The 18634-nt window shown below is 40.9% G+C and overlaps 1 protein-coding gene across 1 annotated transcript in view; it reads left to right on the top strand.

The window, feature by feature from the left end:
* Positions 1 to 18634, top strand: part of zgc:152774 (uncharacterized protein LOC553526 homolog) — a 48687-nt gene that overhangs the window by 7313 nt on the left and 22740 nt on the right. The window contains exons 3-11 of the mRNA XM_034181519.1: positions 5245 to 5377; positions 6534 to 6754; positions 7504 to 7651; positions 10865 to 11018; positions 12636 to 12764; positions 12974 to 13093; positions 13195 to 13298; positions 15663 to 15791; positions 16246 to 16362. Coding sequence (XP_034037410.1) covers positions 5245 to 5377; positions 6534 to 6754; positions 7504 to 7651; positions 10865 to 11018; positions 12636 to 12764; positions 12974 to 13093; positions 13195 to 13298; positions 15663 to 15791; positions 16246 to 16362 — 1255 coding nt within the window. The remainder of the gene's footprint in view (positions 1 to 5244; positions 5378 to 6533; positions 6755 to 7503; positions 7652 to 10864; positions 11019 to 12635; positions 12765 to 12973; positions 13094 to 13194; positions 13299 to 15662; positions 15792 to 16245; positions 16363 to 18634) is intronic.

Here is an 18634-nt window from a genome sequence, read left to right as displayed (position 1 = left end):
TTCCATCTAACCCTGGGGAGGGGGGAAACAAAAAGAAACAAAAGAAAGAAAAAAAAAAACAGACCAACACACAGTTGTTTGGGTCCCCGTCTTTCCTTTTCTTTTTCTTTTTTTTGTGTAGCAAAGGCTGCAGGATCACACCCCCAGACAAACAGTGGACAACAAAAAACAAAAACCCACTCAAAAAACACCCACACAAAATGAACCAACACAAAACAAATCAGTGAGTTATACCGTCAAGCTCAACCACATGGAACACACCTGTTCCTACTCAAGAGCTTGACGGTACCGTGATTCAGTCACCACAAGGGGGAACCAGAGTGCTAAAAAATGAAAAACCCCCTTTGGTGACAAAAAACAAACGAGCTGCATCTTCGTGCGCAGCTGTGTGCAACACAACCAAAATGTGCTCAACTAAATAACGCCGGAGCTGAAACAACAGACGCAGTAGTTACCTTTTATCCGGGGAAACGGGGCTACGACTGTAGCACAGGAAGCCCAGCGACCCGTGCTAACAGAGCTCCGCCGTGCGCGTGAACCCATTACAAACGCACTCTTGCAGCTCCCGTTTAAGCCTCTTATCCGGTCGGAGTGTGACGCGAAGCTGTCGCCAGTCACACTCCACCACGACCCACGGATAAGGCACAAACACAGGACACGGCTGCAAGAGAGCACAAATTAGTATCCAGTAATGGGTTCTCAAACACGCACCTTCCGGGCGGAGAGCCCCGCAACTGATCCGGATAACCACTGAACGTCTGCTGCCGCCTTCCCGGCGCGTTACCGTCTCTGCTACCGCTGGGTCCGTGATGTTTGGCCAGAGACTACTGTTATGTGTCGGACGCAGCTCGGAGAACCGACCAGCGTTTGAAGGACCCAGTATGAAATAAGCAGAGCACGGTACAAAGGCTAACTGAATTTAATACATAACAGTGATCATAATAATAATAAAAGGTGCGGTCTGGCGTGGTGCGCTCCCAGCAGCGCTAACGGTCCGGAGCCAGAAGCTGTTTCGGACCCAAGGACCCCGCCGACACCCCCCAGGTGGCCGCAACAACCGAGTCTGTGAAAGAAGGAACCATTATGTGAGTCCACACTCTACACACAGAACACTTAAAGGTGTACAAACAGCAAACACTTCCTGGCTTGATTACTGATCAGCTTCCAACCTGCAGGCATGGAACATCCCGTTCACAAATCACCACCGCAGTGGAAGCTGATACATGACTAACATACAGCTCAATACAATAAGGTGTGAGGGACACCACATTTACTGACTGTATAACTGTTAGTCACAAAATCCAACGTACCTCAGGAAGTGTGCTGACGAGCGTGAGACCTCACCCTCTCCTCTTTCACAGACCGTGCATCAAACCTGGACATTCTCAGCGTCCGCTGCTGATGAGATGGCTCCCAAGACGACGATCTCACCCGTCTGGTCACAAGGTCGAGTCTCTGGCAAATGCACACTGTGCACTTCAGTCTTAAATGCCAACATACTCCAATCCCTCCAGATGCACCTCAGCTGTGAGTCCTGACGAGTCGCAGGTGATCAGGGTGAAGTCCTAACAGCCTCAGCAACACAGCCACTCAGTCCCAAATGCATGCCACCTGGGAGGAAACACAAAAGGCAAACAAAACCAGCAGCCAGGCCCCCCCAGCCATACAACACAATCTTCCATTCCAGCTTATTAATTAATCCAAAACCCAGACAGAGCTTTAATTCATTTGAAAGCTTGACTCTTAGTCTTGTCCATCCAAATTGGAAGTCCCAAAAACCAATTTTATTTGTTATTATCTATCGTCCACCTGGTTGTTACTGTGAGTTTCTCTGTGAATTTTCAGACCTTTTGTCTGACTTAGTGCTTAGGTCAGATAAGATAATTATAGTGGGCGATTTTAACATCCACACAGATGCTGAGAATGACAGCCTCAACACTGCATTTAATCTATTATTAGACTCAATTGGCTTTGCTCAAAATGTAAATGAGTCCACCCACCACTTTAATCATATCTTAGATCTTGTTATGACTTATGGTATGGAAATTGAAGACTTAACAGTATTCCCTGAAAACTCCCTTCTGCCTGATCATTTCTTAATAACATTTACATTTGCTCTGATGGACTACCCAGCAGTGGGGAATAAGTTTCATTACACTAGAAGTCTTTCAGAAAGCACTGTAACTAGGTTTAAGGATATGATTCCTTCTTTATGTTCTCCAATGCCATATACCAACACAGTGCAGAGTAGCTACCTAAACTCTGTGAGTGAGATAGAGTATCTCATCAGTAGTTTTACATCCTCATTGAAGACAACTTTGGATGCTGTAGCTCCTCTGAAAAAGAGAGCCTTAAATCAGAAGTGCCTGACTCCATGGTATAACTCACAAACTCGCAGCTTAAAGCAGATAACCCATAAGTTGGAGAGGAAAAGCTAGGACATCTTACTACTCATCACTAATTGAAGAAAATAAGAACAACCCCAGGTTTCTTTTCAGCACTGTAGCCAGGCTGACAAAGAGTCAGAGCTCTATTGAGCCAAGTATTCCTTTAACTTTAACTAGTAATGACTTCATGACTTTCTTTGCTAATAAAATTTTAACTATTAGAGAAAAAATTACTCATAACCATCCCAAAGACATATCGTTATCTTTGGCTGCTTTCAGTGATGCCGGTATTTGGTTAGACTCTTTCTCTCCGATTGTTCTGTCTGAGTTATTTTCATTAGTTACTTCCTCCAAACCATCAACATGTCTATTAAACCCCATTCCTACCAGGCTGCTCAAGGAAGCCCTACCATTAATTAATACTTCGATCTTAAATATGATCAATCTATCTTTATTAGTTGGCTATGTACCACAGGCTTTTAATGTGGCAGTAATTAAACCATTACTTAAAAAGCCATCACTTGACCCAGCTATCTTAGCTAAGTATAGGCAAATCTCCAACCTTCCTTTTCTCTCAAAAATTCTTGAAAGGGTAGTTGTAAAACAGCTAACTGATCATATGCAGAGGAATGGTCTATTTGAAGAGTTTCAGTCAGGTTTTAGAATTCATCATAGTACAGAAACAGCATTAGTGAAGGTTACAAATGATCTTCTTATGGCCTCAGACAGTGGACTCATCTCTGTGCTTGTTCTGTTAGACCTCAGTGCTGCTTTTGATACTGTTGACCATAAAATTTTATTACAGAGATTAGAGCATGCCATAGGTATTAAAGGCACTGCACTGCGGTGGTTTGAATCATATTTATCTAATAGATTACAATTTGTTCATGTAAATGGGAAATCTTCTTCACAGACTAAGGTTAATTATGGAGTTCCACAAGGTTCTGTGCTAGGACCAATTTTATTCACTTTATACATGTTTCCCTTAGGCAGTATTATTAGACGGCATTGCTTAAATTTTCATTGTTACGCAGATGATACCCAGCTTTATCTATCCATGAAGCCAGAGGACACACACCAATTAGCTAAACTGCAGGATTGTCTTACAGACATAAAGACATGGATGACCTCTAATTTCCTGCTTTTAAACTCAGATAAAACTGAAGTTATTGTACTTGGCCCCACAAATCTTAGAAACATGGTGTCTAACCAGATCCTTACTCTGGATGGCATTACCCTGACCTCTAGTAATACTGTGAGAAATCTTGGAGTCATTTTTGATCAGGATATGTCATTCAATGCGCATATTAAACAAATATGTAGGACTGCTTTTTTGCATTTGTGCAATATCTCTAAAATTAGAAAGGTCTTGTCTCAGAGTGATGCTGAAAAACTAATTCATGCATTTATTTCCTCTAGGCTGGACTATTGTAATTCATTATTATCAGGTTGTCCTAAAAGTTCCCTGAAAAGCCTTCAGTTAATTCAAAATGCTGCAGCTAGAGTACTGACAGGGACTAGAAGGAGAGAGCATATCTCACCCATATTGGCCTCTCTTCATTGGCTTCCTGTTAATTCTAGAATAGAATTTAAAATTCTTCTTCTTACTTATAAGTTTTTGAATAATCAGGTCCCATCTTATCTTATGGACCTCATAGTACCATATCACCTCAATAGAGCGCTTCGCTCTCAGACTGCAGGCTTACTTGTAGTTCCTAGGGTTTGTAAGAGTAGAATGGGAGGCAGAGCCTTCAGCTTTCAATCAATCAATCAATCAATTTTTTTATATAGCGCCAAATCACAACAAACAGTTGCCGCAAGGCGCTTTATATTGTAAGGCAAGGCCATACAATAATTATGTAAAACCCCAACGGTCAAAACGACCCCCTGTGAGCAAGCACTTGGCTACAGTGGGAAGGAAAAACTCCCTTTTAACAGGAAGAAACCTCCAGCAGAACCAGGCTCAGGGAGGGGCAGTCTTCTGCTGGGACTGGTTGGGGCTGAGGGAGAGAACCAGGAAAAAGACATGCTGTGGAGGGGAGCAGAGATCGATCACTAATGATTAAATGCAGAGTGGTGCATACAGAGCAAAAAGAGAAAGAAACAGTGCATCATGGGAACCCCCCAGCAGTCTACGTCTATAGCAGCATAACTAAGGGATGGTTCAGGGTCACCTGATCCAGCCCTAACTATAAGCTTTAGCAAAAAGGAAAGTTTTAAGCCTAATCTTAAAAGTAGAGAGGGTGTCTGTCTCCCTGATCTGAATTGGGAGCTGGTTCCACAGGAGAGGAGCCTGAAAGCTGATTTGATTTGATTTGACAAGTACGTTCTCACATACAAGGGATTTGATGTATTTCATGGCATACCACCACACCATGGTGTTCTCAAAAAGTGAAGGAAACACTCATAACATCTCTGATTGGATTTACACGCTTCAGTGCTTGGGACAGGAGACATTGTGCATGGTATTTCTTATTGCTTCAACCGGCTGCAGCTTCACAGCACAGGTCATGATTTAAAAAAAAAAACTGTGAGTTTGCGGCTCGCATATGTCAGAAGGCTTGTTAGTCTTTTGTTAAAGGGGTTGGGCCAAGGCATTTTTAAAATGATTTATTAATACTGCATGACACTCCCTTGCTGTTAGCTTATTTTGACAAAACTGGAATAGATATGATTACTCTGTGTCATTGGCAATCAAAGTTGAAACGAATAAATTTTTGGTAACATGCATGACCTTCAGATTGGGGGAAAAATGATGTGAATGGTCTACATACAAAGACAAAGATGTCAGATCTTATATCTACCAATCTCTCATTCCCTGTTTTTCCACATGGTCTCTGCCATTGTCTCTTACCAGACAATGCATCTGATCCTGGAGTATCTGCTAAACAGATTTGGATTGATGTAGTTGAAGAAGATGGTCAACTCTGTCTTACCTTCACTGATAATGGCAGTGGCATGACACCCAAGAAACTGCACAAAATGCTCAGGTGAGAATCAAATACACAGGCACATCACTGCGAAGATGGCTGATAGAAATTAATTCATATGAAATGCTTCATTTTACTCACAAGTTTTACTTCTGTTTGACATGTACTACCAAATTGCCTGTAGGGATTCACAGGCTCTAGATTGAGTAGTGTTTATAAATTGTGTAGCTGACATTTTGCAAGGGTGGTTTCTATAATGAGTTGGAATGGAGTGAGCCCAGAATGCTTTTAGAACCTTAGACCTCAACAGTTTTGAGAAGTAGAACTCAGCTTTTTTATTTTCTGTTATTTCCATACTTTTTTAATGTTAATTTACAATCTTAATGTATTTATAAATTATTTAGGTTGTTGTTATCATATACACACTAATTATTATTGTTTTATTTTATTATTACTTCTACTTTGTAATTAGATTTTTAAATGGATCAAGTGTTTTCACTTTCTTGTCAATTCATGTATTTTTATTAAAGTATTTACAATTATATTATGTACTTAAACTTACTAAATAAAATCACGCACCCATGCATGCACGCTTTTAATGTATAGATGATTTACCACCCCCTGTTGGATTGACTTATGAGTCCAGAATGTAAATATCAAGGTCCATTGTTCAATGTTGTTACCTTACATCCATAATTTTTCTAAAAATATTACTCCAGTCAATGTTCTGTTTTGGTGGCATTCATCCTTGGCCCAAAATACATAAGCATACCAAATGGCAAATGTCAGCTCTTCCCAGTTTGTGCATGGCCGAAATTGCACACACGCATGCTTTTATTTTTACACATCCACAAACAGAGATGGTGACAGAAGTCGCATAGTCCTTCTCATGCATGGTAACTGCAACATGACACTTAGCTAAACTGACTAAACCAAATTAACTATAAAAACACAGTAAATCAATAACACTACCACTACTGATACTACTACATACCAAACGGAAAATGTCAGCTCTCCCTAGTTTCTCCGTGATTGAAGCCATACACATGCACACACAGGCCACTTGGCTATTGTAATATATGATGATGACGATGATCTGAAGATTCACAAGTCCAGATGTTTCACACAGTATTCTTGAACTTCATACATACAGTTGTTGTATAGTCCTTCAAATAAATGTGATTACACCCTGTCTTTTTCTCAATTTTCTGTCCAGCTTTGGATTTACAGAAAAGGGTTCCGGGAGAGCAAGTCAGCAGGCTATTGGAGTGTACGGAAATGGTTTCAAGTCCGGTTCTATGCGACTGGGCCGTGATGCACTCATCTTCACTAAGAACGGAGGCTGCCAGACTGTGGGAATGCTGTCTCAGACCTACCTGGCAAACATCAAGGCTCAGGCTGTCATCGTGCCCATCGTCCCCTTTAGCCAACAAACCAATATCCTTTGTGAGTCAGAGCTGGAAATGAACAGTGTTTCAGTGTGCAACTGTTCATTTCAACATCATCAATGAATCCATGATTTCTCCTGGCAAAACCTTGTGATTCCTTACTGTAAATGTCTATATAATGTACTTAAAGTTACTTCAAGTGTAGGATGTAGTGTCATTTAGTGATGAGGTTGCAGATTGTATGATACTGTCACCAGTCACACTTTTGTTTCCCTTTGCCTTCAGGCTTCTTTGGTGTTGGGGGTTCATTACCTTGGGATAAGCAATATGTATGATCCTCACTTTCACAAAAATGAGGATTCGCAAGCTTGTTGGATTGCAGCTGCAACCAGTTGTCATTCTAGAGGGGAGCAACCACTGATTCCTCTCCTTTTTCTATAGTCTCCTGGCCTCACTGCAAAATATGACAGAGTAAATGTGTTCCTTTTGGGGTACTTTATCAACACAGTGGCCTCCATGATTGGGCCCACTCCCTTGTAGATATGACAGGCACATTTTAAGCTTCTGAAAGCACATCAGTTTGTTGTTGAATGTAATTATACTGTAATAAACATGATTATGAATGCTATATTCAATATCTGGTCATAAACACCCTTAAATCCTATACACTGTAGCTTCAATTGTGGGGAAGGAAAGGAAAATCTGTTTATAATAATATACCAAATAAATACTGTTTCGTAGGTGATACGTGTGTTATTTTGCAACCTTCTGGTTATTCTCACCTTAGCTCAGTGTTACAGTTGCTGGTGGTGACAGAGGATTCAGAGGCCAGCCTGGCAGCCATCCTCAAACACTCCATTATCACCTCTCTGGATAAAATACATGAACACTTTGACTCCATGCCCTTCAAAAAAGGCACCAAGATACTCATCTGGAACATCCGAAGGTAAGAGTCACATATTAACTGTGGTGTTGTCTGGACAGTGTGGGCTCGTACTGCAACTTATGCTCCAGAAAATATGACGAATGTACATGTATATGTGTATGTGTGCGTTTATTATAAATTAAGTTGATGTACATTTTGCCAGTCTTGTGATTCCTTTGTGTACAAGCATTGGGAGGCAAATTTGCATTAATGTACCCATTAGATACGATGCATCCAGAAACTATTCATGGGGCGTCACCTTTTCCACATTTTATGTTACAGTCTTATTCCAAAATAGAGGTATAATTCATTTTTTTTCCCTCAAAATTCTACTCTCAACACTCCATAATGACAACATTCAAAAAGTTTTTTTGTTTGTTTGTTTGTTTTTTGCAAATTTATTAAAAATAAAAATATAAGAAAACATGTATGTAAGTATTCACACCCTTTGCTCAATACTTTGTTGATGCACCTTTGGCAACAAGTACAGCCTCAACTCTTCTTGAATATGATGCCACAGTTTTGCCCATTTCTTTTTGTAGCACCTCTCAAGCTCCATCAGGTTGGATGGGGAGTATCAGTGCGCAGCCATTTTCAGGTCTCTCCAGAGATGTCCAATCGGATTTAGATCTAGGCTCTGGCTGGACCACTCAAGGACATTCACAGAGTTGTCCTGAAGCCACTCCTTTGATATCTTAGGTGTGTGCTTAGGGTCATTGTCCTGCTGATAGATCAACCGTCTCCCCAGTCTGAGGTCAAGAGGACTCTGGAGCAGATTTTCATCCAGGATGTCTCTGCACATTGCTGCATTCATCTTTCTCTCAATCCTGACTAGTCTCACAGTTCGTGCTACTGAAAAACATCCCCACAGCATGATGCTGCTACCATCATGCTTCACTGTAGGGATGGTGCCTGGTTTCCTCCAAACATGACGCCTACCATTCATGCCAAAGAGTTCAATGTTTGTCTCATCAGACCAAAGAATTTTGTTTCTCATGGTCTGAGAGTCCTTCAGGTGCCTTTTGACAAACTCCAGGCAGGCTGCCATGTGCCTTTTACTAAGGAGTGGTCACTCTACCATACAGGCCTGATTGGTGGATTGCTGCATAGATGGTTGTCCTTCTGGAAGGTTCTCCTCTCTCCACAGCAGAATGCTGGAGCTCTGACAGAGTGACCATCGGGTTCTTAGTCATCTCCCTGACTAAAGCCCTTCTTCACTGATTGCTCAATGTAGCTGCGCAGAGTCCTGTTAGATATTGACTTCTTCCATTTACTGATGACGGAGCCCACTGTGCTCATTAGGATCTTCAAAGCAGCAGAAATATTTCTCAACCCTTCCCCAGATTTGTGCCTCGAGATGATCCTGTTTTGGAGGTCTACAAAGAATTTCTTTGACTTCATGCTTGGTTTGTGCACTGACATGCACTGTCAACTGTGGGACCGGATATGTAGACAGGTGTGTGCCTTTCCAAATCATGTCCAATGAACTGAATTTACCCCAGGTGGACTCTAATTAAGCTGTAGAAATATCTCAAGGATGATCAGTGGAAACAGGATGGACCTGAGCTCAATTTTGAGCTTCGTGGCAAAGGCTGTGAATACTTATGTACATGCGAATTCTTTGATTTTTTTTTTTTTTTTAATAAATTAGCAAAAATCTAAACAAAAAAAAACTCTTTTCACATTGTCATTGTGGGGTACTGTGAGTCAAATTTTGATGGGGAAAAAAGAATTTCATATATTTTGGAAAAAGGCTGTAACATAACGAAAGGTGGAAAAAGTGAAGCGCTGTGAATACTTTCCAGCTGCACTGGATTTGTTTAAACTTCCATTGTGCAAATGTATGCAAAAACACTCGCTTTCAAACACATGCCCTCACCCAAATCTAAACATCAAGGTCCATCTGTGTTGACAGGCAGGTTTATCAAAGATGTTTGGACACAAATGCGAAGCTCACACAAACAGCTCTGGCTGGTAATCGACTTTAGTGATAAGGATAGCAGTGATCGGTACACGAGAAGGCAGTCCAAAAACACAGCAGCAGTACAAAAATCATCAGGCTTTGGCAAGGACGGAAAAACGGGCAGGAGGTCGAGAAACACACTGAGGCAGGCAGGACTGTGGAACATGAGAACAAGAGCTGGAGAGAAGGCACAAGGCACATCAATCTGGCGAGGAACTGCTGCACCCAGTGAGCTTATATAACCCCAGGTGATGAGCTGCAAATTAAGAACAGGTGTGCGTGGAAAGCACCAGAATGAGGGCATGGTCAGAGAGAGGGAAATGCCCACCACCAAGAACACAGGGACAGTCAAGATAGGTAGAGACAGACAGACCCAAGCAGAAAAAACCATCAACAGAAAAACAATGAAACAGCAAAACAGAAAAAAAAACCCTGACACTATGCACACAATTGAATCCCTATGCCTTCAAATAGTGTGCAAGATATTTTACATTTGCAAATATTGCCTTTTTTTTTTAAAGAAGATAATTAAGTCTGTGTTCATGGATCAAAAATGCTCCTTTATATGTTTGTATCTTCTGACTGACAGCTGGGCCAACAGGCACCAAGATATAATGACAAATGACACTGTTTAACCTATTTAACCTGCTCGTCAGTCAATTGCATTCTGTTTGTCTTCATGAAATCACACCCCGTCGTCCTGCACCCCTGTGGTCCTCATTGTAAGTGTCCTCACTGTTGTTTTTTTTTTTTTTGACAGTGTGCTTTGGTTATTCACATTGGTTGCTTTTTTTTTTTTTTTTTTTTTCGCTTTGACTGTTGCAGCATTTTGGATTTTCCTCACTTTGGTTTTCTTGTGTCACTGCAGCTACAGACTCTGGTACCTGTTTGGGGTTTTGTTTGTCACTTTGAATTTTTGTGTCACGTACCAAAGACTATATTTGCAGTTTGGATTCTGTTGCAGTTTGGATTGTTGTTCACTCTTGTCTGCACTGTCATCTGAGAAAAAAACACCAGACTTTTTGCACCCAACCTCTCAAGTCAGCTGCCTGCATCCTGGGGTTCAACCCTCATGTTTAAGTGGTCCTTCACAACACAGTTTTAAAATCAACAAAAGTGGTTTTCTGCCTAGAGTCACAGATTTCCCCATCAGTCTCTCCAGTTCTTTCTCCACACATTTTCAGGCACAAAGCCACACCTCTTCCTCATCCTGCCTGTTATTTACAACGTCTAATGAACTATTTGATTTTTTTTTTTCTTTTTTTCTGAAGGGGTCGAGATGACAAGCCAGAGATTGACTTTGAAAAAGATATCACTGATTTCCGTATGCCAGAGATTCAAATTGAAGAGCTGAAGAAGGATTTGAAAAATGGTGGATCCCAGAAAGCTGCTCAAACCATTGTAGAAATGCACTATTCTCTCAGGGTGAGTCAATGGAGGCCCAAATGTGCCTTGTGTAATGATTATTATGTATATAGGGGTCAGAAAATTTTAAAGTGCTTAAAAAAATAAAATAATCAAAACATGAAATCTATGCATCAAAAAGTCACTATAACAGATTAGTAATCAAAAAACCCCAAATAAGTACACATCAAACAAATGAACAAATTTTATTCAAAGATATTAAAATTAGTGTACCTTCTTTACCTGTGCCAAGAGTGCTACCACTATTCCACTGTACCATTTTTATTTTATTGGCCCAATATTATAAGAACACATAATATACTAGAAACAACTTATAAAGTATATATTATGTAGGGATGTCCCAATCCAATCTATATATTAAAAGCGAAGTGGCCTCTGTGTATGTGTGTTTAGCTTCAATCACGAAGAAACTGGGGAGAGCTGACATTCGCTGTTTGATGTATTTTGGGTCAAGAATGAATGCCGTGAAAACGGAAAGTTGATAGGACTAATATTTTTGCAGAAATTAGGGATATTAGGCAACAACAGTGAACAATGGATGTTGATATCACCATTATTGGTCCCTGGTAACCAGACAAGCTCTGAACAAAGGAAATATCTCAACCTTGTCGGTCGTAAAACGTGACATCAACTAAATGTGCCAAATAATAAATACAATCTTTCACAAAACTTTCTCATTTTAAATTCCTGCACTTTCAGTTAAAATCATTATAGAAAGTTTGCATAATTTATTACCACCCTTGGAAAATGTCAGCTACCAATTTTATAAACACTACCCAATCTAGAGCCCGTGGATCCACATGGGTAACGCTCACTCACTCACTCATGTTCAACCGCTTACTTCAATTAAGGTTCGCAGGGGGCTGGAGCCTATCCTAGCAGTCATAGGGCGTGGGGTGGGGTACATTCTGGACGCCAGTCTGTCACAGGGCCACATATAGAAGAAACACATTCACACCCGCACGCACACTTACAATTTAAAGTTTTGAATCCACCTACCTGCATGTCTTTGGATGTGGGAGGAAGCCAGAGCACCCAGAGGGAACCCACGCAAACACGGGGAAAACATGCAAACTCCACACAGAAAGGCCAGAGGTGGAAACCGATCCTATGACCTTCTTGCTGTGAGGCAACAGTGCTAACCACTAAACCACTGTGCTACCCACATGCAACGGGCTAGTCGTAAATATTGGTACTGGGCCAAATCCAGCAGTTTTTGTTTGATCAGAGCCTGATTCACAAAACATGAGTCTCACACTGATCAGTCTGTGTTCTCTTGATGGAGCTGTAACCAACACTCAGTGCTTTCTGCTTGGTCACCAGCAGCATCACAGCACATGTTTCAAGAGCATATCTTTGCTCTGCTTCACTTCAATTACAAGTCCATTTTTGATAGATTCCACATCTAATACGCTTCTGACCAGCCAGTCAGGTTATGTTTTCTACATGAATATGATTTTTTTGCTCATCAGTATTTTTCACCGTGATGAAAAAAAAAGCAGTAGGAAATGGACTGACGGATAAAAATTATTATACCCTGTGAGTGATAAAAATGTTTAAAACTTATTTAAAAAGACAACAGAGTATAATCTCTCTCTCTCCACCTGTCCATTTCAGGCGTACCTCAGTATCTTGTACCTGAAGCCCCGGACACAGATCATACTGAGGGGGAAGAAAGTTCTTGCCAAGTTGGTGTCAAAGAGGTTGTCACACACGGAACATGATGTGTACAAACCCCACTTCAGTGTATCCCTATTGCAGTTTTGTTTGTGGACACTGGTGTAAAAACACACCACTATCTGCATTTATCTTTGAACCTGTTGCTTACATGTTGTTTGGAGAGTTCTGTTGGTTAAGGCATGCGTCTGTTCAAATCCTGAGCATGGTGTTTATTTAAATATTATCCTGAGACTACCTTATGCTCAGTGCTGTAACCCTTGACGAGTGGTTGTTAGAACGAAAAGGTGAAGGTGACTTTTGGGCTGGATCTGAAAAACAAGGACCACTATGGCATCATGATGTACTACAAGAACAGACTCATCAAGGCCTACGAGAAAGTGGGCTGTCAGATGAAGGTAAAGCAGAAAGAGTATTTATTAGTCAGTGTTTTCAATATCTACATGAACATTGTTTTAATCAGAGGTTAGTGTCAACAGCACTCAATCAATTGTTGCAGACGTCGGGTCAAAGAGGAGGAGTTGGGGTCATCGGTGTCATCGAATGCAACTTCCTCAAGCCTGCTCACAATAAGCAAGACTTTGAGTACACCAAAGAATACAGGTAGAGTACATACAGTATGCATTACAATAGATAAACAGGGATACACACCAGAGGGTTTGGTACAGTGTATGTGAGAGGCCACAACGCTTCTAAATTAAACAATATAGTGTAATGCTAAAATACCCTCAGCCATATGAGCATAAAAATAGGACGATGACGACTCAGCCTACAGAGAGGAGGCACACCATCTCATCAACTGGTGTGACATCAACAACCTGCACCTCAATGTCAACAAAACAAAGGAAATAATGGTGGACTTCAGGAAGAATCACAACTCTCACCATCAATGGCAGTGCTGTGGAATCAGTGAAAAGCACCAAGTTCCTTGGGGTGCACATCACTGATGACCTGACATGGACAACCAACACCACCTCCCTTGTCAAGAAAGCACAGCAACGCATCCACTTCCTACGCAGGATGAGGAGAGCCAGTCTCCCCCCTTCAGCACTCACCACCTTTTACAGGGGTGCCATTGAGAGCATACTCACCAGCAGTCTCTCAGTCTGGTATGGCAGCTGCCATGTTGCTGACCAGAAAGCGCTACAAAGAGTGGTGAGAACAGCAGAGAAGATCACAAGGTCAGCCCAACCATCCATACAGGACCTGTACCCATCCCGCTGCCACAGAAGAGCCATCAACATCATCAAAGACCCTACCCACGCTAAAACAATTATAACAAATAATCTGTGTTTGTTACGTTTAATCTGCGTGGAATTTAATAAACACAAACTGAATTTCAGACATATTATATTAGTCTCGAACAAAGAGGACAAACAGTGTTGTAAAGAACAATAATCAAGACGTTAAAGAGCAAACTTCACTTTCCCCCAGAACTACATGATCATGATCAGCGAGCGTAGATCACAGCAGCTCCCATTGAAAATAACGGAGAGACAGCCTGTGATTCTCGCGTTTACATAAAACAAACACAGTAACAATGTCTATAAACCCAGAGAATATATTCATAAGAGTTTTAGGCACAATATAAAAATAGTTTTATGTTGCGATGTTAATGGTGTTGTCTGTGTGCAGCAGTTAAAGTGTAGCATGATCAGAGTGTCTCAATGCAGTTCTCAATGTTACTGAGATCTCGCAGTGCGGCGACCTCTCCGAGGTTTTGCGGGATTTGAAAAGTCAATAGGGCGAATAGGTGGCAATATAGGTCTAACATACCTCAAATGACTACATTCTGAAACATATGACAGCCTTGGAAATGTATGCTCACTGTTGTCTATATGTCATGCTGATTGTTGCTCTGTTACTGATATTATTTGCATTTTATGTCCCAGTGATGTCTCATGTCCAGTTTATATTTAGTTGTATGTCTAATTTAGCCTCTGTTACTGCACATTTGGAGTTTGGGCAAACGCAATTTCAGTCTTCTGTGTAATGTACTGTTGCATGGCTTGATTGACAGTAAAGTTCACTTTGACTTTGACATTGCCGGTCACCCACACGGGCTGAGACAGGACAGCTAAGTGCAACAGAAAGCTGTTTTTCTTTAGTAATCACATTGTATTATGGTTGGAACAGTTTGCCAGATCAGACTGTAGCAGCACCAAGTGTAAATGGGTTCTAGACACAACTGGACAAATATTTGGAGAACCACCCAGTGGTGTACAATTACAATGCTTTGGACAGGGCACCGAGGCCGGGAGTGATGATTGATTGAACTGGAAGTGGCTCAAACTGGAATAAGCAATTCCTGTTGAGCCGAAGATCTCTACTCTGCTGTACTCTACTCTGAGCTTATTTATTCCAGTTAAGCATACAAACTTTTTCTTCTGTTAAAATAAAATCTGCTCATGTAAATAATAAGTACTTAAGTCTAATCTGCATCATCTTCTTCATTTGTCTTTAAAATATTAACTAAATCATTTTATTCATTGTTATTCTCTGCTCACTCACAGTTTAAATCAGTGATTCGTGTTGTTTTCGTACTGCTGGGATTGGCTCCAGCCTTCATGACCCTTAATTGGAGTAAGCGGGTATATAAAATGGATGAATGGATGTTGTTTTAGTATCTCGTTGACTAACTCGAGACCCATGTATTCAAACTGTTCTGTTTAATGTAGAACTGCCCAAATCTGTTCCTGGAGGGTGGCTACCTGCTCCCCCACGACAAATTAACAGGGGTGCTCAGCCAAGGACAAGCTGGGAAACACCAGAATGAAATAGTCAGGAGTGAGTAGAGCAGACAACATGAAAACACGCAGGACGTGTGCAGGAAATCTGGGCAGCCCTGTTTTAATGTTTGCGTTCACTGCCAGTTTCAGGCTCTGTAGTGACAATCACAATGAGCAGTTGCTTGCAGTTAGAAATGACAGATTGTTGTGACTGCATCACCTGATTTACTCCCTCCAGACTGACCCTTGGAGCATTGGGCCTAAAACTCAACGACTACTGGAGAGACGTGACGGAGAAGAGATCCAGAGAGAGAGAATTTCAGGCTCTTGACAAAGATGCAAAGGAACAGAAAGAGGAGGATGACAAGTGAGTGTTAGCTTTGTCCTCTTCAGTCACTCACCTGTAGAATTACAGAGGTATATGAATAAAAACATGTTGGTTGTGTTACACACATTCTCTCCACTTTCAATGCTTGTGGACAAAACAGATAGTCATTTAGGAAAATGCAGATCTGTTTGTCAGCTGCATATCACATGTTGGAACTTATAAATCCAAGTGGAGCTTGAAAGCTAAGAATGCGCACGCCATAACTGGCTATTTGTTCCCCTTCTGTGATGTCGGTGACTCAACAAAATAGACACCCTAATCCAGGAACCTCAAGGGCATCTGTGTGTTGCAATAATACATTTGAAAATAAAATGTGTGTATGTGTATTCCTGGGACAAATCTGAGCATGTTGAAATTATTTTTTTTCTGTTTGGTGACTAGATGTCCTCTTTTATTTGCATGACTGTAACTGCTTGTATGCTACTTTTTCCAGGAGCCCAGTGTGGTTGCAGTGTGAGGAGTGTTTGAAGTGGCGGACTGTCCCTGCAGGTTACTACGCTGCTATTCCCGAAAATTGGACGTGCAGCCAGAACCCCAGAGCACGTTTCAGGTGTGCCAGGTGTTCATTTCCGTGTCTTTATCAGCAGTCATATTTTTGTGGGCAGGTTTTTGTGAATGAATGTGTCAGCGCTGGTGTATGCTCACTCGGATAACAATGGGCTACAGCCAAAATGCTTCAGAAACAAATGTCAAACTTTAATTCTTGGTCACTGAGAACAGGCATGACACTTAAAATTGCTGACGGCTAGAGATTTCAAGATACACTAGTGGAGCAGGAAATAAACCTGATCTTAGTCCTGTGAAACACATTTGCTGTAAACTGTAATTTCTAAGTACATATTTTAATCCTTAATCTTTCTCTCCACACAATACAGTTATGGTCAGAGGTTATGGAAGTAAATCTGTGCCATCAGAGTTTGAATTTGAATTTTTAAGGTTGAATTTTTTAGCATTAAAATCAGAGTTTGAAGTTGAATTTCTAAGGTTGAATTTGTTTTGCTTCAAAATATTTATCCTCAAAAACTTCAACCAAAAAAAAATTCAACTTCAAAAAATTCAACCTAAAAAAAAAATAGAAAAGCAGGGAGAAGCAATCCTGTGTCAATCATCCAACGTTTATGGAAGTAAATCTGTGACGTTGAATGATTGAGACAGGGATCGATTGCTTCTCCCATGTGACAGTTTGGGTCGTGTTCCAGACACTGGGCAAAGTGGTGTTACATCTGACTATCTTGTACTTGTGTACAATTGTTTGAACTGATGATCTTGGAATCTGCAGTTGTTTAGAAATGGCTCCAAGAGAGCTTCCCAACTTGTTTACATCTACAGTTCTCCTGCTTAGACCTCCCTGTGCTCTTTGGACCTTTCCATTGTTCTGAGTATTGGTCAGTCCAGTGAGTGCTGTCAAACATATCCTTTTTATGCTGGCAAAGAGAAACTACCAGCTGCAGTCAATCATGATCACTGTTGAAGAGTTAATAGGCCTTGACCTTGTAGAAACTTTAGCACCACTTATATAAAGATTTCAGTGAATTTATTTATATATTTGAGCCTGTATGTATGATTTTGACCATGTGTAGATGAGATAAGATCCCAAATAAATTCAAATGTTCAGCCAGCTCTTGTTTTTTAAAGTCATTCATGATGTATGCTGTGCAATCATTTCACCCTGGCAAAAGAAGAGTTAAAGCACATCTTAAATTGCCATGACATTTGTGCCCATGAAGGGTGTACGTACATTTGCGACCACAAATTTATGCATGGCACAAAATCTAAAATGTTAAATCACTACTAGCTTTAAGTGTCATCTTTGAATCCAACGCATTAAAATTTATATAAAATGGCGGTGAAGCTCATGATGAGGTTATTATGTAAAGACAAAACGTACGTGGGTTTTCTTCCTTTGTTGGGGAAGCTCATGATGAGGTGTAGCTTTTACCAGTCACATTGAATGCAACACGGGTGAGCTGCTGCAATGCACTTTGGGAGTTCAGGGTTTGTTTGTTTTTTAAATTATTGTTATTGTAGTACATGTTCGATTAGTAGTGTTGTTAGTCTTATAGATTTGTTGTGATTTCATAGTTCAAGTAGTGCAGTTAGTTTGGAGAACAGTTACAGTTGTGACTAGGGATGGGTATTGATAAGATTTTATCAATATCGATACCATTATAGATTCCGCTTATCAATCTGATTCCTTATTGATTCCCATGAATCGAACCAATGAGCCAGCGGATCAAAGCATTGCTTCATTGGTTCACGCTTCAAAGTGAAGCCTCACTCTAGAAGCGGTTGATTACAGAGCCGCTGCAGTCAATAGAGAAATTATCATTTTTCCGACAAACACCCTCAAAAACAATGGCCATTCCGAAGGACTGATAAGGGAATCATTATGCACAAACACTATTGATATGGGTGGATCGAATCATTTCTTAATGATACCCGAAAAGAACCGGTTCTCTATACCCAACCCTAGTTGTGACCATGAGTGAAAAGTGCCTTGTGTTTGATGTCTTCTGTGTTGTTGTGTGTGAAAAGTAAATAATAGTTCTTTGCAGCAGCCGCCCCACCCTCTTCTGCTAGGGGAGGGCTGAGCTCCTCACAGTAACCTGACTGCTGCAAGACTCACAACACGAACTAACATGTAGGATTTTAGGGTTTACAAATGTTTTTGACCATGAAGCATTACTCACGATGCCAAATGTTAGCGGAACAAAATTTAGCGGAAGTTAATTAGTCCACTGATGGTTTTCAAAGTTAGCGGAAAAGCTAATCTGGTAACGAAAAAGTTAGCTGTGCTATTTGGCGGTTAGCGGATTAGCGGA

The sequence above is a fragment of the Thalassophryne amazonica genome, chromosome 11 (genome assembly GCF_902500255.1).
Source record: "Thalassophryne amazonica chromosome 11, fThaAma1.1, whole genome shotgun sequence".
NCBI classification, from domain to species: domain Eukaryota; kingdom Metazoa; phylum Chordata; class Actinopteri; order Batrachoidiformes; family Batrachoididae; genus Thalassophryne; species Thalassophryne amazonica.
This window is presented reverse-complemented; position numbering and strand designations above follow the sequence as displayed.